Source organism: Hyperoodon ampullatus (genome assembly GCF_949752795.1).
Source record: "Hyperoodon ampullatus genome assembly, chromosome: 3".
NCBI lineage: Eukaryota > Metazoa > Chordata > Mammalia > Artiodactyla > Ziphiidae > Hyperoodon > Hyperoodon ampullatus.
In genome coordinates this window covers 958,262-979,599 of record NC_136916.1, presented here as the reverse complement: position 1 = coordinate 979,599, position 21,338 = coordinate 958,262, and the positions used below count along the sequence as shown (strand labels likewise).

General features: G+C 40.4%; 1 protein-coding gene across 1 annotated transcript in view; it reads left to right on the top strand.

Annotated features, from left to right (window-relative positions):
- Positions 1-21,338, top strand: part of MPP7 (MAGUK p55 scaffold protein 7) — a gene marked incomplete at its 3' end in the record, with an annotated part of 263,678 nt that overhangs the window by 173,378 nt on the left and 68,962 nt on the right. The window contains exons 8-12 of the mRNA XM_079701252.1: positions 3,637-3,718; positions 4,256-4,341; positions 7,898-7,972; positions 8,157-8,353; positions 8,830-8,894. Of these exons, the coding sequence (XP_079557378.1) occupies positions 3,637-3,718; positions 4,256-4,341; positions 7,898-7,972; positions 8,157-8,353; positions 8,830-8,894 (505 nt within the window). The remainder of the gene's footprint in view (positions 1-3,636; positions 3,719-4,255; positions 4,342-7,897; positions 7,973-8,156; positions 8,354-8,829; positions 8,895-21,338) is intronic.

Genomic DNA, 21,338 nt, shown 5'->3' with positions numbered 1-21,338 from the left:
ATGTAAGTATTAAAACATTAGATTCCATTTTATTTATATTTCATTTCAGACTATACCGTCAGAATGTCGACTTTTGTACAGTATCACATGATACGTGCTCTATGTTATTGGGTTTTGATCTTATTCCTAGTACATTGCCCTAGGAATACATCAAGGAATTGTGATAATAAGGGTGTGGAAAGCAATATGGAAATAGAAAGTGTTCGAGAACGTAGGGATCCAAAAGAAGATTGAGTCAAGTGCTAGTGTCCTGTAGAAAGTGAGAGACCGTTCCTCAGGGCCGTAGTTTACCCTGCAAGGGGAGGTGGAATCAGCAGAGAGCAGGCATGTCTATTTCAAGGTCCTGTCTGTAGCCATAGGTAAGTGTATTTCAGGGCCTATAACAAATCCTGTAAGTGTGGGAATGCTTTTCTCCCTCCACACATCCTGGAAGTCATTTCTTTCAGCCCCTGGCTTTAAAACCCATTTGTGTGCCAGTGACCCTCAGGCCCCTTTCTCTTCCGGACCTTTCCTCTGATCTTTAAATTTGGACGTCCATCAGTCTGCCTAGTGGCTCAGTTTGGATGTAGCAGGCATCTCAGTCTTCACGTGTCTGAAAGTAGACTGATCTTTGTCCCCAGTCTGTTTCCGCCCTGTGGTTCCCCCTCTCAGTTGATGGACAATCCCATCTCTCCAGGTAATCAGCCAAGAGCCATAGCGTCTACCTTTGATACCTCTCTTTCTTTCACATCCCATTTCCAGTCCACTGGGAAGTCCTTTCAGCCCTCCCAATATATTCCAGCACGTTTTGGACCACTTTTCATCACTGCTCTTCCTGCCAGTCAGATCCGGGCCTCCATCATCTTTGCCCTCGATTGTTGTGACAGCCTCCTCCTTGTTTGCTTGCTTTAGCCCCTGCATTCCTTCAGTGTCTTCTTTTTTGTGTGTGTGGTTCGCGGGCCTCTCACTGCTGTGGCCTCTCCCGTTGCGGAGCACAGGCTCCGGACGCGCAGGCTCAGCGGCCATGGCTCACGGGCCCAGCCGCTCCGCGGCACGTGGGATCCTCTTGGACCCGGGCACGAACCCGTGTCCACTGCATAGGCAGGCGGACTCTCAACCACTGCACCACCGGGGAAACCCTCCTTCAGTCTCTTCTTAACGGCAGGTGGAGGGGTCCTTCCGGATCATGTCACTGGCGCTGTGCAGGTTCTCCCTGTTTGTTTCGCAGCACAGTCCAGAGCCCTCCCAGGGGCCTGCAGAGCGCTGCACGGCCCGACTCCCTGCCCCTTCTGACCCACCGGCTGCTGCTTCTCCCCTTTCACGTTGCCCCGGACGCAGTGGCTTCTGTGTGCTTCTGTGATCGTTCCACTTTGCCCTGTGGCTCTTTGCACTGTTCTTTCCCTTTGGGTGACTCCGTCACCTCCCTCCAGCCTTCTCCTTGAGAGCGGCGTCTTGACATACCGTCTTCCCTCTCCCTGCCCTGGCACTCCGGCTCCCTCTTCCTGCCCGACCCCGTCCAGGTCACCACAGTGTTTACTACCTTCTAACATACTGTAGGGTAGATCTAATTGTTTCATCTGCTGTCTGTTGTCTGTCTCCCCTGTGAGAATGTAAGCTCCATGAGGGGGAAGAAACATTTGGGTTTCTTTTTTTTCAGCAATGTGTCAGAAACCCTTAGACCAGATGCTGGCAAATTGTAGGTTCTCAGTAAACATTTATCAACTTCATTGAGCACAGCAGACTGGATGGGTCCATACTGAAAAACTGTAATCCATAGTGGAGCAAGAGATTTGTTGCAGTTACCTAATTTTGTGTTACAAACCACCACCCAACGTTTGTAGCTAAAACAATAATATCTCCTACAGTTTTGGAGGTTGACAGGCTCAGTTGGACAGTTTTTCCTTAGAGTCCCTCCTGTGTAGTTAGACAGGGGCTGAGACTGGAGTCACCTGAGGGTTACTTCATCCCCAGGACTGGTGCCTGGGCTGGGTGGCTGGAAAGCTGGGGGCTGGTCAGGCATCTCTTTTAACAAGTGGCATCTCCACCTGGCTGGCTTGGGCCTCCTCGCAGCATGGCTGTACATGTGATTTCTTACCTGGTGGCTGACTTCCCACAGAGCCAGAAGAGTTCCAGAAGGTTAGCTGCACGTCTTCTCACAGCCTTAGGTGCCCCAGAACCATTTCACCACTTGACGTGGGGATACAGCAGGCACACGCCAAGAGGGGAGAATTGATGCTCTGCATTGCAAAAGCAGTGGTTAAGAAAGCAGTTCTCATCAGTTTGCCTTAGACAGGTTCTGACTTTACTGCATACTAGTTGTCTGATCTCAGGCAAATTATAACCATTTGGCATTCAATTTCTCATCTATAAAATATAGATAAGTAATCTTAAATTAGATAACTAGACGCTTATGACATTAGACATACTTTGGTGGGAGAGTTTGAGACCCATTGTTAAAGAAAGTGAAAGTTGATCTAATTACACTAATTAGTTATATTAAGGATATTACATTTCCAGTCATCTTGGCTACACGTTATCTGTTTAAAAGCAGAAAATACCAGTAATTGGAGAGTCTAACGTTTATGACCACGGAGAGATACTATACTCATTCAAGTCTTCGGCCTTGAATGCATGCGTAGGTGAGGGAAAATGCCACAAAATCATCCTAACACTTAATTATTTGATTTTTTGCTATTATTAGATATGTATTTGATAGCTGTCATATACAAAATAAAACGTCGTATAGAAAGCACTTACTGCAAATGGATTCCTAATTTTGTTTCCATATCTGTTTGGCAATGCTGTACATGTGTTTATCGGCAAACGCGAGGAGAATTCCACCTTCTTGGGGGTGGCTCTGCCTCCACCTAACGTGCCCCTCTTCAGCGCGTGGTGTGATGTGGATGGCTCATCTAAACCACTGCCAGTTTCTCGGAAGCAAAGTCACGAAAAGGCGTTCAGAGTAGCCGTGTGTACCTGATGTTCTGACAAAGAGCATGCAGTTAATTTGCTTCTGAACATACATAAGTAAAGAATTTCTGGGTTCTTTTTGAAATCGTTTCCTAATCTCATGCCAGAATGTTAGTTCTGTTTGTACCTAGGTGCAGTCCTAGTACATAAAAACCTTGGACTAACAGATCTTCCCCCCCCGCACTTTCTTTATTATCATTGCTGAGTTCCTTTACTATAATGTAATAGTGTAACAGAAGGATCACTGAACTAAAGGTCAGGTGATCTGGGTTTTAGTTTTCTAGTTTATATAATCTTTTTTCTATTCACTTCACCTCTGTTTAGTCTACCTTCTCATAGGGTATTGTAAAGATAAAGTGAAATGAGGAAACTCTGTAAAAGGGTAAAAACAAATAGTAGTCAGATACAAAGCATTGTAATGGAAGGAAGATATTTGTACACTTTGCATAGTACTGAAGAGATTAAAGATTTCAAAAATCTGTGCTGAAAACCTTAGACGATCTGTGTGGTAGAAAGTCGTGTGTCTAGTGATAAGTATCTGTGAGCAAGTGGCACGACGTCTGTTCCTCCTTCCTTTACTTTTTGTAGCGTTTTTACTTTTTCCAGATGAATGTCCTTATTTCTGCCCTCTTTCCTACCACCCAGTACACACATTTACCCACAAATACTATTTTTTTTCCTTAAAAGGGAGCTACCATTAAGAAAGATGAACACACCGGGGCCATCGCTGTGGCCAGAATCATGAGAGGAGGAGCTGCAGACAGAAGTGGTGAGAGTTTAAATGTTGGGCGGGCGTGGACAGGTCGTGTGGATTTTACGTGTCACGTTTCCAGGATGTAACTAAGAGGATAACAGTCTTTTGATACAATACAGCAAAACAGTAATAAGATATTGTACTCTGTGTTAAAATGTGGGAACCTATTTAAATAAATGGCAAATTTCATTCTAGAATACTTTACGGTCTTAGCTTATATGGGCTTCCAAGGTTATGTTAAGACTTATTTCAATGTTTCTGATTTGAAAAGTACTACTGAAAGCATGCAGCCTTTTAAAAAATTATCTTTAAGATGAAAGTCATGTGCATCTCTAGAAAAAGACTGAGACGCCTCTGCTGTTCCTTTGGCAGCGTTGTGATGTTATGGCCTTGGCGAGGCTGGAGCCTCAGCCTCTGAAACCTCAGAGGCCTAAGATGCGTGCCCTTGCGTGCACTGAGGGCACCACACGGTGCTTTCAGGACAGGCGCACTGCAAACCACAGTTTCTTTTGTACGTAACACTGCTTACTTTCTGAATTTGCGATTTCTCAGGTCTTATTCACGTTGGCGATGAACTCAGGGAAGTGAATGGGATACCTGTCGAGGATAAAAGCCCTGAGGAAATCATTCAGATCTTGGTAAGCTGAAAATTTACTTAAAAACTGCAGTGAAAATGAGGTTGAATCACTGTATTTCAGACCTGGTTGTGAACACAGGATTTGGATTTAATAGTCCAGGGTTTGGATCCCAGCGCTGTTACTTAATCCCCCTTATGTCCTTGGAAAATACCTTAATCTTTTTATTTCCTCCCTGTTTTCATCTACAGAATGAGAATAAGAAGTGGTAACTCTCTCACTGGAGTGTCTGGAGCGTTAAATGAGCCAATGTAGATCAAGAGTTTGACAGGGCCCATCTCAGATTAGGTCCTTAATACATGGCACCTACTCTGTTGTTGTGGATGCATTTATCTCTGTCTCTAGGGGCTATGCTTTCCGGGCATATAAAAAAGTGAAACTAACTTAGATGTCTTATGAAATCTAAAACAAAATGAAATTATTATAATCCTTGGCAATATAAATTCTCAAGTTCATTTGTAAAGATAGAATAAAGGGAGACTGTCCCTGTTACATATGAAAACATGTTATTAACCTATAAAGAGTTTAGTATCTCAAAATAGACCTCAGTATATATGAAAATTTAGTGTATGATTAAGATGGCATTTTAAATCAGTGTGAAAGCAGTGAGATCATTTCATAAATGGTATTGGATTAATTGATTATTCAGTTAGAAAAAATAGTCCTTATTTTATAACTCACACAAAAATAAATCCCCTCAAATAAAGTAAGTTTTTTAAAAAGTCATAAAAAGTAGAGAAAGGTTTTTTTAACCTTGATGTGAAATTCAAATAGAAAAATAACTGATGTGATGACTAGAATTGAAAACTTTTTCTACAGTAAAAGATGCTGTACATAAAATTTAAAAGACAAATGAGATCATAGGCAAAATATTTTCAATTTATATGATAGAAGGCTCATATTTTAATGTATATAGAGAGTTCTTAATCATTAAGAAAGAAGCGGTTACAGAAAAATCAGCAAAGTGTATGTACAGAGAATTACAAAAGAAGACATGATGTCTGAAAAATATTGGATTGGTGGTTATTTAAAAGCTTGGTAATGCCCAGAGTTAGCCAGATTATAAGGAAATAGATATGTTTATATGCTTTTTTTGGTAGGGTTAACTAATAGAACCTTTTGAGATGGCTATCTGAAACTATCCATTTTAAATTTAAGTTGCTTAATCAAGAAATTCAACTGTTGCAAATTAACCCAAAGGAAATAATTTCAAATGTGTATAAACAAGATATTTTAAAAATATTTAGAAACTATCAAGAAGGTTGAATTGATTATCATTCATTCACGTGGTGGATTACTGTGAAGCATTCACAATGGCTGATAGACCTATATGACTTAGTAATAATAGTAATACTAGTAATTGCTTACACTGATTGAACCCTTAATGATACTGTTCTAAGGGCTTTACATACATTAAAACAGCGGTCCCCAGCCTTTTCGGCACCAGGGACTGGTTTCGTGGAAGACAGTTTTTCCACGGACCGCAGCGGGTGGGGGAAGGTTTCGGGATGATTCGAGCGCATTACATTTATTGTGCACTTTATTTCTGTTATTATTACATTGTGATATATAATGAAATAATTACACAACTCACCATAATGCAGAATCAATGGGAGCCCTGAGCTTGTTTTCACTTGCCGCTCACCGATAGGGTTTTGTTATGAGTCTGCAAGCAGTTGACTTATTACGGTTTCTGTGCAGTCAGACCTCTCTGCTAATGATGATCTGTATTTGCAGCCGCTCCCCAGCGCCAGCATCGCAGCCGCTCCCCAGCGCCAGTGTCACTGCCTCAGCTCCACCTCTGATCATCAGGCATTAGATTCTCATAAGGAACACGCAGCCTAGATCCCTCGCGTGTGCGGTTCACAGTAGGGTTCGCGCTCCTATGAGCATCTAATGCCACCGCTGATCTGACAGAAGGTGGAGCTCAGGTGGTAATGCAAGCGATGGGGAGCGGCTGTAAATACAGATGAAGCTTCGCTGGCTCACCCGCCACTCACCTCCTGCTGTGTGACCCGGTTCGTAATAGGCCACAGACCAGTACCAGTCCGTGGCCCAGGGGTCGGGGACACCTGCATTAAAACACACACACACAAACTAGAAGAAGGCGAAGGGATTACAGAGAAGACTTGCTTTCTTTCTACTTATGCAATTTAGTATTATATAAATTCTTAATAAGGTTAGTGAGTTACTTTTATGATAAGCAATAACAGTGATATTTCCATTTTGAAACCACTCCTTTATAAAATTCTGATATTTATACTATTAAACCCCAAGAGACTCACATAAAATGGGGGTTTAATAGTATAAATATCAGAATTGGAGCTGCTTCCATATGCTGATAAAAGCTGATTCAATGCAACTTTTCCCATCCTGGCTTTCAGTGACTTCATGCTGATAAATTGAAACTGGCTGTGATGGGAGTATTCACACCATGGAAATTGGCAAACAATATCAATCAGGGCCTTTTTAACAAAATGGAGTCCTGGTCACCAGCACACACTGATAGTGGAGCCTCAGGGAGGTCCACCACCCCTCCCCCTCCCGCCTTTCCTCCCTGTCTGCCTGTCCTCCTAAATATGTACTTAGTGCTTTCACAGAGCTTACAATTTAGTGAGGGTAACAGACATTAAGAAATAATTGTGTAAATAATTACATAGATATGGTTATGACAAATGCTAAAAAGAGAGAAAGAATGACGTAAGAGTGTGTTAAAGGCAGACCTACTCTTTAAAAAAATTTTTTTGAAGTATAGTTACTTTGCAATGTCGTGTTAGTTTCAGGTGTACAGCAAAGTGATTCAGTTACACACACACACACACACACACACGTATATACATATGTATATTCTTTTTCAGCTTCTTTTCCATTGTAGGTTATTACAAAATATTGAGTAGAGTTCCCTGTGCTACACAGCAGATCCCTGATAGGAAGACCTACCCTTGTCTGAGGTAGTCAGCAAAGAATTTTGGGTATTGTTGCTTGCTTTAATTAAATTAGAATACAGTCTTTTCATCTTTTAATTAATCTGCTACATTTGGTACTTTTCTTACTAACCAGAATATAATAGAGATGAGTGTTTTTCATTATTTTTCTGATGAGCATCGCAACTAATTGAATCATGTATTTATAGCCCCATTACTGGCAGTTGTAGGAATTTTGTCCCTGAAACCTGGCTGCCGAGCCTTGGGTGCAGTGGTCTGAGCCTCGCACACGGTCTGTTCTTGCCATTTAATCCTGTTTAAGGCACTGTGCTTATTCTATCTTTCTATTTTGAGGTAACTCAACATGGATGGTAATACATTCATCGGCATTTTTAAAGTGCACAGGAGGTAAAAGTGGTTTTAGTGGTTAATGTTTTTTAACTTATTTGACAAACTTTAGTGCCTTCTCACGTTACAGGAATTTCTACAAAAATAGTTTCCTCGGTTTGTTCTGTCTAAGAGTAGAAACCCCAAGCTTGTAAATTTTTAGCATCGTTTCATTTTCTACCTATTTGACTTTCTTCCTCCTTGGCTCCAGAGGTTTTCTTGTAACTCTTTCTTTCCTCTGACATCAGGCTCAGTCTCAGGGCGCAATCACATTCAAGATTATACCCAGCATCAAGGAGGACACACCATCAAAGGAGGGCAAGGTAACCATTCCTCAGAAACCCTTTTCTTGTGGGAACCAATGTTTTCCCATTTACTAAATATCCTCTTTGTCACAACAAGTTTATCTTAATATTCTGTTTCTTAAATAAATCAGAGTTCGAAGAATGTTGGCCACTTCACATTTATTTTTTATCTTCATTCATCTGAAACGGAACTTTCTTCCAGATGTTTATCAAAGCCCTCTTTGACTATGACCCTAATGAGGATAAAGCAATTCCATGTAAGGAAGCTGGGCTTTCTTTCAAAAAGGGAGATATTCTTCAGATTATGAGCCAGGATGATGCAACATGGTGGCAGGCGAAGCACGAAGGAGATGCCAATCCCAGAGCAGGCTTGATTCCCTCAAAGCATTTCCAGGAAAGGTGAGTTCCTGGCACGGAATCATGGCCTGTCTTCAGCTGACCTTTTGTTCTCTGCAAAATACCATTCCAGCATAGTTGTGATAAAATAAGCACTAAAACCTTGCCTTAGAATTCCTTATCCCTCAGGTTTGGATTTCTGTTTTGTCTAACGAAGTATGAATAATGACCAAAAATAATATGACAGTCTCAGGTCGTATTCAGTTTTTGTTACGAAACAAATGGAAAATAGCACATTAATATCTGAAACTGTATTGATGTGAAAGATGGAAAAATAAAGAAGAGCGATTTCAGAGTGGGGAGAATTTATAAAAATTTGAAAGTAGAGGATTTATTTCTTAATTTGAGTAGATTGCATTGTGTTCATTTCTTCCTCCAACGTTCCATTTTTTTTCTTAAGGCTTTTAATGTTTTGGTGTTATGTTAATCTTGGATCTGTACTGAAAATTGATAGGCACATTGACCTTCTTTTCCCCCAGGAGATTGGCTCTGAGACGACCAGAAATATTAGTCCAGCCCCTGAAAGTTTCCAACAGGAAATCATGTAAGTTTGTTCATCAGAATGCAGAGTAACTAAGTCTTGCTGTTTACTTTTGGCTATTACAGCAGGTGTTTGTGGTAGAATAAGAGGTCCTATTACCTGTGATAGCATTTGGATCATCATTTCCCAAGAACCAACACGTAAGAAATTCATAGTGGGGATACTAAAGTGAATCTTTTGAAGAAAGGGGTGTTTGGGGTTGTTTATAATAAACCCATGACTCACTCGTTAAGGAAAAAACTAATAACTACGACTCTCTTTGATTCTGAATTTAGGTATTTCATAATGTAACCCAAAATGCAACTCTTATTTCTCTAAAGCCTGGAGGTTTGGATAAGATATTTCTTGGTAAAGATTGGAGGAAAAAAATCCGTCACTTTCTTGGGCACAGAAGCAATTGTGCCTAAAGCAGTCGTTCCTGTTCTCCTTTCTTCCTTGCTTATTTTGACATCACAGTAACTCTGACCTTCAACCCGTCTGTTCAGAGTTATTACCGAACTAGATTAAAAGAAATAAGAATAAGAAAAACAATGATGTAGGATTACTGGAAAAGAATGCTTTTTCTTTTAACCTACACTTCTCTCAGATTCTCTTTACTTCTCACCTCCCACCTCTTGTAAGTCCGCATCCTACTTTATCTTCTCTGCTTCATGGTTCTAGATATTTTAAGAGTTAAAAAAAAAAAAGCCCTTTTGTTTTCAGCATAGAAATTGTACGTTAAAAGGTGAAATGAGCAAATAAATGGTCCTGGAATTTCACACCAACATCTGTTTTTAGTATCGTTGCATTTTTTCCCATCTCCTGTTATTTCTGTCAGTTTGTAGAAGCCTAGAGTCCAGGAATCACGTTATAAGGGAGCCAGACTACAGTCGAGTATAAATCTCACAAGCAAGCTTCAAGTCGAGCGCTGATTCAAAAGCCTGCTTGTTCTTGCTCTGTTAAGTCTGGGCAGAAGGAAAAAAACACTTGTCATAGAATGCCACATGTCCCGTGACATCGAAAGCTTCAAGTTTAACCAGAATGTTGCATTGTTCTTAAGTGTGATGAATTTTCACTGGCAGCTCATCCCGTGGAAAGGAGCTCTGAGGCCTCTGCCTGACTTGCTCTTCGAGGGTTTTTTAAATTTGGGGGCCTGCACATTTCTTATACATTTGGTGCATGTGGGATAAAATGTGTCTAACTTGAAAATAAAATAAATGTGATTCTACTCGAATCTGAATCCATACTCTAGTTTGCTTGAGTTTTAGGCCACTTAGTAATGTGTAATTGGTTATAATTATGAATTTTCACTTACTTAAAATTTTTGATGTATTTTTTTTGTTCTAAAGAACTGTGCAAAGTAGAGAGATTGTCTTCTTAATAACTCTCCCCAAACTGGTTTCAGGATAAATGTGTGTGTGTGTGTGTGTGTGTGTGTGTGTGTGTGTGTGTGTGTGTGTGTAGAACACTAATTGTAATGGAGGCTGTTTTGTCTTTGGATTTACATAATTTCTTTTTTTTATTTAATTTATTTTTTTATACAGCAGGTTCTTACTAGTGATCTATTTTGCACACATCAGTGTCTACACGTCCATCCCAATCTCCCAGTTCATCCCACTGCCCCACCACCGAACCCCTCTTTCCCCCCACCATCGGTGTCCATACGTTTGTTCTCTACATCTGTGTCTCAATTTCTGCCCTGCAAACCGGATCATCTGTACCATTTTCCTAGGTTCCACATATATGCGTTAATACACGATATTTGTTTTTCTCTTTCTGACATACTTCACTCTGTATGACAGTCTCTAGCTCCATCCACGTCTCTACAAATGACCCAGTTTTGTTTCTTTTCATGGCTGAGTAATATTCCATTGTATATATGTGCTGCATCTTCTTTATCCGTTCGTCTGTTGATGGGCATGTAGGTTGCTTCCATGACCTGGCTATTGTAAATAGTGCTGCAATGAACATTGGGGTGCATGTGTCTTTTTGAATTATGGTTTTCTCAGGGTGTATGCCCAGTAGTGGGATTGCTGGGTCATATAGTAATTCTATTTTTAGTTTTTTAAGGAACCTCCATACTGTTCTCCACAGTGGCTGTATCAATATGCATTCCCTCCAACAGTACAAGAGGGTTCCCTTATCTCCGTACCCTCTCCAGCATTTGTTGTTTGTAGATTTTCTGATGATGTCCATTCTAACCAGGGTGAAGCGATACCTCATTGTACTTTTGATTTGCATTTCCCTAATATGAATTTACATAATTTCTTTTATATGTTAATACTCTAGTGTTTGAGCTTCAGGACTTGTCTTTATGGAATGTGGTCGTCCTTTCACCCTTTCTTCCTTTTTTTGTCTCTCTGTCTTTTATTTTTAACCTAGATTTTGATTCACTGAGAGATACATTGTTTGTTCTCATAGGTAGATGTTCTTTACTTTTAAATAAAAAAATAAGTCTGATCAATATTATCCAAAGTAAATACAGTAGTCAATACAGCCTCGTTCAGAGAGACCATATACTTCCGTGAAAATTAAATAGAAGGCCACTGTCTTTATTCTCAAAGAATTGAAATTCCATTTGAAATTTCTTTGAATGTTGTCTCATAAACCCCTGAACTCAAAAGTTATACAAAAATCATTGCACTGGATCTGAACATTTAATTATTTATTTATTTTTAAATTTATTCATTTGGCCTCACTGCACGGCATGTGGGGGGATCTTAGTTCCCTGACCAGGGATGAAACCCGCACCCATTGCATTGGAAGTGTGGAGTCTTAACCACTGGACTGCCAAGGAAGTCCCTGGATATGAACATTTTTAAAAGCATTTAAGAGCACTTTGTTTTGTAACCTGTGTATTTGAAAGTGATTTTTTTTTTTTTTTAATGTAACTAAATCTTGTAAAGACCATCTTACTCAACACTTCCTGGACTTCAACCTTTGGTACTTAGATTTTTGGAATAGGACATTCGTTATCATGCCCTTTGCTAAATTATAGAATAATACTATGAAGAAAAGCAGAAAGTTGATATAAAATCCTTTATTTTTATATTTTATTTTATTGAAAAAAATCTGTATATATTTTATAATTGATCTATTTAATTACATTGAATAGTCATGGAATAGGTTTTAAGAAAATTTCTGATTTAATATAAAATTTCTAAAAGAAGAATAATTCTCTCATGTTGGTGTTTATAAATTTATGAAAAATACTCATGTTGATAAAAATTTTCTGCACTAAATTTCACAAGTGCTCTTTAAACCTAGGAAGATATTGGTTAAGCATTGAATTTACAGTAATGACTTAAAGGTCATTAGCCAGTTAACTTTTTTGACAAACTGATTGCTTTTGTATTAGTAGGGTTTTACTCTTTATTTGATTCACAGCGTATCATCATAACTGAAGTCTGCATGGAGGAAAAGTTCATGGGAGATGGCTCTGGCGCTGTAGGGCTTCAGCTAGTGTGCTCACAGAGGTCAGAAGGGACTGAGCATCCCAGTACTGTTATCTCTGCCTTTATATTTGTGCTAGAACTCTGGGTCCAGGCTCCATGGTTAAAAAATCAGATGCCATGGTAGTACCGACCTCCTCAGGCTTTTAAACTGGCGCCCTTATGCAAAACTCTGAGTGTGGGTGGTGTTCATCCTTGGTGCTTGGTTATTTCCACTCCTTAGGAATCTTGGCGTGTCTAATGCATATATAGAAAACAGGCTCCTCAAACGAAGTAATTTGCCTCTTACACATTCCTAAAAACTAAAACATGAACTCTTAAAACTAAAACATTCCGGGCTTCCCTGGTGGTGCAGTGGTTGAGAGTCCGCCTGCCGATGCAGGGGACACGGGTTCGTGCCCCGATCCGGGAAGATCCCACATGCCGTGGAGTGGCTGGGCCCGTGAGCCATGGCCGCTGAGCCTGCGCGTCCGGAGCCTGTGCTCCGCAACGGGAGAGGCCACAGCGGTGAGAGGCCCGCATACCGCAAAAAAACAAAACAAAACACAAAAACTAAAACATTCCTAGATCTTAGAAGCTTGATGTGGGAACTCATCTCCTCTTTCTTACTGCTGCTCCTCCCATTTTTTGGAGGAATAGCTTATCAAACAAAGAGATTTATGACAGAATTTTATCTTCCCGCCCTCCCCCTTCATCCGATGCTAGGTTCTCACATAACGGGTTGATGTTAGTAATACAGACAGAGGAACAGACCCGGCAGGCTGACAGGTGTTCCTTGCTGTGGCCAACGTTTAGACTGTTATCAGAAGGACACAGGGTGTGTGTTTGGGGCCCAAGTAAACGCCTATCTCATGTCTCAAGTAGCACGTAGGGGCAGTTCTCCTGACGGACACTTAGTAGCTTGCAGTTCTTGTGTTGATAGAATTTACCCTACGACTTTCCTGCCAAAACGTATTTCTACAGTTCAGTTGCATATATAAAGCCATATGATAGCACCTAACCTTTAAAAAGAAATATGAATTTCTTTGATTACTTGAAATATTGTTTGTTCCCTTTCTATTGAAACATAAGTATGTAAGTTAGGAATTAGCTTCTTAGTAGCATAAACATTAACTTCAATCCGATGTAACTTACATTTAAATCGAGTTCTTATTCATGTACTATATTTTACTGCAGAATGTTCAAGTATGATACTTACTTACAGTGCTTGGTTTCCTTTTTTTAGTTATCAAAGTATAAATAGCTGAACATTTCTAATAATGCTGATTGAATAATATTAATGAAGACATTTTCTTTTACAAAATAGCTCTAATAGAATTCTAGTAATAAATAAACCAGAAATCAAAAATGTACAATTTATTGACTTTTTAAAAATTAGAAGGTAAAGACACAAAATAGTTTAGAATTTGTTTTAACCGATTTTGATGGTTATCATGGGGGTAAAAAAGAAAATATTTGACTGCAGGCAAAAGGTGTCCATTCAAACAGGCTGTCACCAGATTCACTCAAAGACAAGTATTTTGTGGATTGCAGATCTCAAGCTACCAACAACAGAATTTAAACGTTGAGGAAAAGAGTGAATTCATTCTTCATGGTACCAGTGGTGTGGAAGACCAAACTTTTTTTTTTTTTTTTTTTTTTTTTTGCGGTACGCGGGCCTCTCACCACTGTGGCCTCTCCCGCTGCGAAGCACAGGCTCCGGACGCGCAGGCCCAGCGGCCATGGCTCACAGGCCCAGCCACTCCACGGCATGTGGAATCTTCCCGGACCGGGGCACGAACCCGTGTCCCCTGCATCGGCAGGCGGACTCTCACCCACTGCGCCACCAGGGAAGCCCAAGACCAAACTTTTGAGAATACTATATATATCATTGCTCTGCAAGTTGTTGTAATACTACTTTCCAAGTTGAATAAGCACCTTCTTCCTGGCATCTTAGATAATGTTTATTTACTGTGTTCACGCATAAATTTAATTCAGAAACGAACAAATAGCTTGCTTATGTTCTTAAATTTCTGTATCTAAAACTTTGTCAAACATTTTCTTAATATTGGTGGGATCATGTGTAACAGAAACATACGGGGTTTTAAAAATCCTGGAAATATTTTTTTCCCCTGACGCTCTTTGGGAGATGCTGGAGATCACAGCTCACGGAGAAAGAGGTGTAGATGAATTAAATTGTAAATTGCACATCTGATTGTTTACACCATGAGGTGGTTGAGGTAAAGGCTTTTCTTGCTGCTTATTTTTCGTCTGTGATATCCTTACATATATAAAGATAACACTGTCAGGGTGTGTGTTTAGCTTTTCCAACTGAGAGGTTTTAAGCCATATGGTCTCTGGGGACCCGACGTCATGCAGGTAAGAGGGTTGATCAGCGGTTCGGGGTCTGGTCTTTGGTCATGGATCGCTGCAGCCTTTTAGGGGAGATGGCATTGAGGGGTGAGGGTTCTGAGAAAGCAGTTTCTAGAGTGGGACTCTAACTTTGCCCCAAGACTGTCCCACTGATAGAGACCAGTTTATCCACTTGTCAGGAGTATCAGACATGTCCCACACGGGATGACCTCCAGTGACCGAGAAAGTCCCTCCTGCCTGGTGCGCAGAGCTCATCAAATGCTTTTCATGCGAGCCTCCACACTCCTTTCTCTGAGGCCGGCAAGTCTCTCTCTTCGTGACCTTGGCCTCTCTCTGTGCATTTTATAATTGTCACATCCTGCACGTCAGTGCTTGATGACGTAGCGTGGACTCTTGCTGCGGCCGGGAGAGGAGAGGGCCCCTCCCCAGCTCTCCTGGCGGAGAAACACCTGAGAGGTTGATGTTTCTTTCGGGGCGGGCCAGAGGCTGGAGCAGCAGAAGGTGGACGGAAGTAGTCGGGAAACTTGAAAGAAATTTGTTATTTCCAATGACCTTTCCCCTGACGTGCATTTTCTGGCTTGAAGCTCCAGGTATTAAAAAGTGACTTTTGATGTGATGGCGTAGCATGGTAGTTCAAAACTCAGACTCTGGAGCCAGACTGCGTGGGTCCACAACCCAGCTTTGCCACGTACGAGTGCTCCATCCGTCTCTGCCTCTGATTCCCCATCTGTAGGATGGGGATAATACTTCTGACCTCATAGAGTTCTTGGAAAATTAAGTTTATGCGTTTGACATCCATGCAGCAGTGCCTTACCAAAGGAAAAGGCCTGCCACATACCCCAACTGTCTTCTGAGGTCTTACCTTCTGTATATTTTCCCCCTTTGTTTTTCCTACTGGATGTCTATTAAGCATGATACTTGCTATTGGATATTTACGTGTGTGTTGTATTATGCTAAAAATACCATTCTCTTCCTACTTAAGAACTGCAAGGAGGAAATATTCTTTTGAATATTTATGGAGCCTATTTAGGACCTCTTATTAGAATATGAAATATACATATACTACATGTAATTTAAGTTACAGATTTTATTTTGTGGATTGGCTTTGGTGTTTTGTGTGTGTGTGTGTGTGTGTGACATGGCTTTTATCATCTGATTTATGTGACATTAAGTCTTTAATCAAGAGTGCAATATTCGGGCGTCCCTGGTGCCACAGTGGTTGAGAGTCCGCCTGCCGATGCAGGGGACATGGGTTCGTGCCCCGGTCTGGGAGGATCCCACATGCTGCGGAGCGGCTGGGCCCGTGAGCCATGGCCGCTGAGCCTGCGCGTCCAGAGCCTGTGCTCCACAACGGGAGAGGCCACAGCAGTGAGAGGCCTGCGTACTGCAAAAAAAAAAAAAAGAGTGCAGTACTCAATCTATCCTGCTGTTTCTATCAGAAAATACACTCTGTTTAACAATCAACTTTACAGCAGAAATGTCTGAGATCACAGGTTGATCAGTCTTAAACACAGCTTGTGTTATTTCTACCTAGATGCCTGGCTTGGCTATCCTGTGTCACATCATTCATTGTTTGTTTTCTACTAATTTGTTTTAGATGCACAGGACATTTCAGAGCTACTAAGAAATGAGGATAAATAAACTCACAACTTGAGTGACTCATACTGTGAGCCTGAGTAATAATGATTTGCTTGTCATTTTGGCAAATACTGTCCAGATAGAGCTAACGCAGTTTGAAGGACCATAGGTATTTGAAAAGTAAAAATAGGTTGTTGTGCACACTTTCTCCTAAGTGTTTTCTTTGGCTGTCGTGCTGTACGTGAAGAGAGGAGTGAGCAGAGAACTGTTCTTATCGGTCCTGTTCACTGTGTAAGGTCGTGTAGCAAAATATCTCCTACCTTGACTTGTGGTTACAATTTGCTTCTGTTAAATTTCCAGTTCTTTCTCCTCCCTCAACTGAAGATGTGTCTCCTAGGTCAAACCTAACTCATAAAATGCTGTCTTATTAGTAACTTAAGAATTATTTCAGATTACTTCTTAAGATACTTTTCATCAAGTAATATAGACAGAATGAAAAGAAAGGGTTCTGTCTGATTCATTTCATATGTGTAATAAGTTGACAATTGTCAAGATATTGTTAAATTTACAGTATATATAGACATTTTAAAGGCGAAATTTGTTGTTTCTAAAATGTTTACTTCTTTTCACTGTTTCCATCATGAAATATCCTCAGTTCTAAACAGATTAGTTTAGAAACAGAGCAGTTCCATGAAAATAAAAATAATCCCCTTATTGAAGGTATTATTTTGAAAAAAATACTGATATTTTTTCCTGGTTATTTTCCCCTTTGGGGTATTTAATAAGCTATATGAAGACTTTGTGTTTTTACTGCTTAAGTGTATACATTATTTTTAGACCATAACTACCGTGTAGTCTAAAATGTAGTTTTTCACAAATTCTATTTATTCATTGACTAATTACTTTGAAATATTTAAAATACGTTTGTTTTTTTCCTTTGGCTTTTCTAAGATGAGGAAACAGTTGAGTGTGGTAGGTGGATTTTTTTTGTCCCTTGGATGTAACATCTTCCTACTTTAATTGTGTTTTCTACACATTTAATCATATCCTCTTTTTTTTTTTTGTGCTTCTCAGAGGAAATAAAAGGTACATGTATAAAAGTTTCCCTGCGTAGTCTAGTAACTTTGTTTAGCACACATATGTAGAGGATTAAGTTGACCATAGCAAGCAGTTTGTAAAAGATCATGGTATATCCCAACTTTCATTGTAACATTACAGTACCAGCAGTTGTGGTTGGACTTTGTTTTTGAAAGAAATGTACACTCTTTTTTGCTTCATATAGCAGAAATATACACAGTATTCTAATGTAGTACATTGTTTTTATCTGTCAGTAGTCTCGAATAAAGATGAATGAAGAAAGCAATGTTATTCAGATACACTGACAGACTTATTATTACATAAGGATGTGAGGAGAGTCTTCTCAACTATTTGATTTCTGCACAGTCTGTGCTGTTAGTTTTAGAAGTATATTTATATAAAGATTAGAAGCCTAAAATAAGTAGGACTCCATGACTTAAATTAAAATTTTAAGATATGCATAACCCAGTATTCATTTAATTCCTGGAAATAATTAATAGCACATTGTTTATTTTAAAATGTTTTCATCTGTTCATCTTTTTAAAACAAAATAAAAATAGAAGTACTGTGCCTTTATTCCTTCCCCGCCTGGACTCTCTTTTTATCAAAAGAAAGGCTGTATTTTCATTTTAACCTTTCTGTCTACTCCAGTGAGCCAGAATAAGAGCTATATTTTACATATTATCAAAGAGCCTGATTTACAAAAATAAATTTACTTTGGGGATCAAGTGTTGTAATTTTCTTGACTGTGAAAGTATAAATGTATCAGGCAAGTCTGTTATAATTTTCTTGGAACTGCAGTAAAGGCACTTCCAAAGAAGCTTGAAAAAAGAATTGCATGATGTTTCAAATGTTACTGTAAACTTAAATATAAAACACAATGTTTTATGTTTAAGAGTAGCATTGTGAGGTCTGTTCTATGCTGTGCTTTATGATTGTTTGAAGTGATTTGTTTTTTTGCGTCTGTGGCTGGGCTTCTAACTGTTCTGCTTTGTTTCTTGGCGTTTGTTCTGTCTGCTTTTACACTCCATCCAGAAGATGCTGAATATGGTGGTATCAGCAGTGGAACCTATCTAGGTGAGCAATTGGTCATGGAAGAGGATTTCTTTCTTTCTGTTGCTTTCTTTAAAGCCATTATACTGTTTTGTCTTAAATTAGCATATTTTCATTAGCATGCTCTGGTATCAGCGGGGGTAGCATGAATCTTTATTTCAAACTGGCTCAATTGGTTGGACACAAAGGAAGTCAGTCTGTGCTTTGGTTTATTATTCAGGAAGCTTCCCAGATGCTCTATTTTGTAAACCCTCATATATTTTTTGATAGAGGGTAAAAAAGCATCTATATATGCTAAGTACGTTTACTGAATTAGTTGTATCTGGACTCTTCTAAATTATCTGGTTAGCTGTGAATTATTCAAAGCTTCTGAATAACTTATGTCTTCAACTTTTTGGTTCTGTTTTCTAATGATTTGTTATTCCCATAACACTCCCCAAATAACCATCAACTGACCAGTTTCCAGTACAATTAAGCCTTATGATTAACTTGCTCATCTGTTTTGGAAGGAAACTTTCCAGTTTGGAGATGCCAAGCATGTTATAAACAAAATTCATGATATCCAGAGATTGTTAAAGGCATCAGAATCATCTTCATCTTCATCTCCATTCAGACCTTTCCCCACTCTGCCATGTGTTCGAACACTGACAAATTCTCCACTTGCAGTAGTGAGAGGTAGTGGTGTGGAAACTCAGTTTGAGAGAGAAAGCCGTCAACCTCCTTATTTTCAGATTAATATTATGTACATGATGATAGTGTCTCTTGGTTATTGAAGAAATGTGCCAGATACTGTATTTGGTATTTAGTGAATCTTATCTCTTATATGGTGAGATTGGAGTATTTTATCCACTTTACACAAAAGAAACTGAGGCACAGAAAGCTTAAAGGATTTACGAAAGACAGTAAATGGTGCATCCTGGTTTCAAGTCCACATCTATGTCGATATAATACCTACTCTATCTATATCTATGTATATCTATGTCGATATAATACCTACTGTATCTATATCTATATATCTGTGTACATCTATGTAGATATAATACCTACTGTATCTTTTACAGTATGCTGCCCCATAGCGTTTTTTTTTTTTGTCGTTGTTGTTGTTGTTGTTGTTGTTGTTTTTTGCGGTATGCGGGCCTCTCACTGCTGTGGCCTCTCCCGATGCGGAGCACAGGCTCCGGACGCGCAGGCTCAGCGGCCATGGCTCACGGGCCCAGCCGCTCCGAGGCATGTGGGATCTTCCCGGACCGGGGCACGAACCCGTGTCCCCTGCATCGGCAGGCGGATTCCCAACCACTACGCCACCAGGGAAGCCCCTGCCCCATAGCTTTTCATTCTACAAAACAAATTAAAAAAAAAAAACACGCAAAAAACCATGTAGAATATAGGGTATTCTAATTTTTAGGCTAGAAAAACTATAATTTACGGAGAGAACTGGATGATCAGAAAGAGGTTACAATTTCAATAGTTCTTCTCTCATTTCAGTACAGTACAGTGTGCACATACTCTGTATCGATTGATCCCCGCCCTTACAATTTTGGAAACCTTAATGGCTTTTCAAACAGCAAGCATTTATTATTCTCCTGTTTCTGTGGTCAGCTGGGTGGTTCTGCTCTGTGTCAGCATGGCGGATTGCTGCAGTCTGGCTGTCTGGCTGGGGTCTGGTTGGCCTGGTGGACAGGAGTGCTCGCTGGGCGAACTTGTTTCTGTTCCACATAGCTCTTCAGCCTCCAGTAAGCTACCCACGTGTTGGTCTCAGGGTTCTGGAGAACAGCAGAGAAAACCATCTCCAGTGTGTAAATGCTGTGAAGCCTCTGCTCACATCACATCCTCTGATGGGCCACTGGACAGAACAAGTCTCGTGGCCAGGCCATGGTCGGCGTGGGAGGGGCTGGCCAGGAGTTGGCAGACTGGGAGAGGCCGTCACTGCAAGCTTCTGCCTCTCTCCAAAATAGAAAGAGGGACACCTATTCTCCCCAACTTTCAGGGCTTATCTTTGGTCTGTTAGATGGTAAGTATATATCCATCCAGGGAAGAACTGTGGCGTAAGGCAGCGTTATTTGATGAACGTCACATAAAGTGCTGTGATTCAGAAGGAGTGATTGTGGCCGCCTGTGGCGGTGAGGACTCAGCCCCACAAGAGGTGATGCTATAACTGGCGCCGGGGGTTAGGTGGAATTACAGTTAGACCAGAGGACCAGGGTAGAGGCAGGAGCATGGACGGAGGAGACTGTTGCAGAGCACAGGGCGCATTTAAGTTTGGGTGCCACGTAGACGATAGCACTGCGAAATCAGCACGGCGCTCGATAACGTGAGATCCTCAGTGACGGGCCAAGTAACTTCACACATTTTATTAACGTTTTGCCTGGTTTTTGCACTTATTCTTTGGATAAAATTTTATCCGAGGAATGAAATCTGGGTTTTAATTTACATCTCTCTTATAGAATGTAGAGTTTTATAAAATTAATATTTAATCAGTAAATATGCATTGAAGTACAAAAGCGAAGTTGGCCAGCATGATGGGCTTGGAAGGGAATGAGTTCTGATAAAATGCCGCTGCATCTGGAAACTCGTAGCTGCTGGCTGCGTCTGAGCAATGACTTTACTGGGAGCCAAAGCCTTGCAAGTAAGAGTAGACGGGGAAGGCAGAGGTCAGCTGAGTCCGAGGTGGTTTGTGTCGTCGAGGGTTAGGAGTGTTTAGTGGGAGAGGATAATCGGAGCACTTCTGTCGCAGAGATGAGGGACTGATGATAAAGGATTGAAATTCTGAGATAGGAAGTAGTTCATTGGTCAAAGCCCCAAAGCAGATGAGATTGAGTATAATTAAGACCATGGGATCTTAATCACTTAGATTAAGGAGTTTGGCGTTAGGGGGTGAAGTGAACCATGCAGATACCCCAGGTCCCAGGAAAAGATTTCTTTGGAAAACCTAGAGGGCTTCGTCCTTCCAAGACAC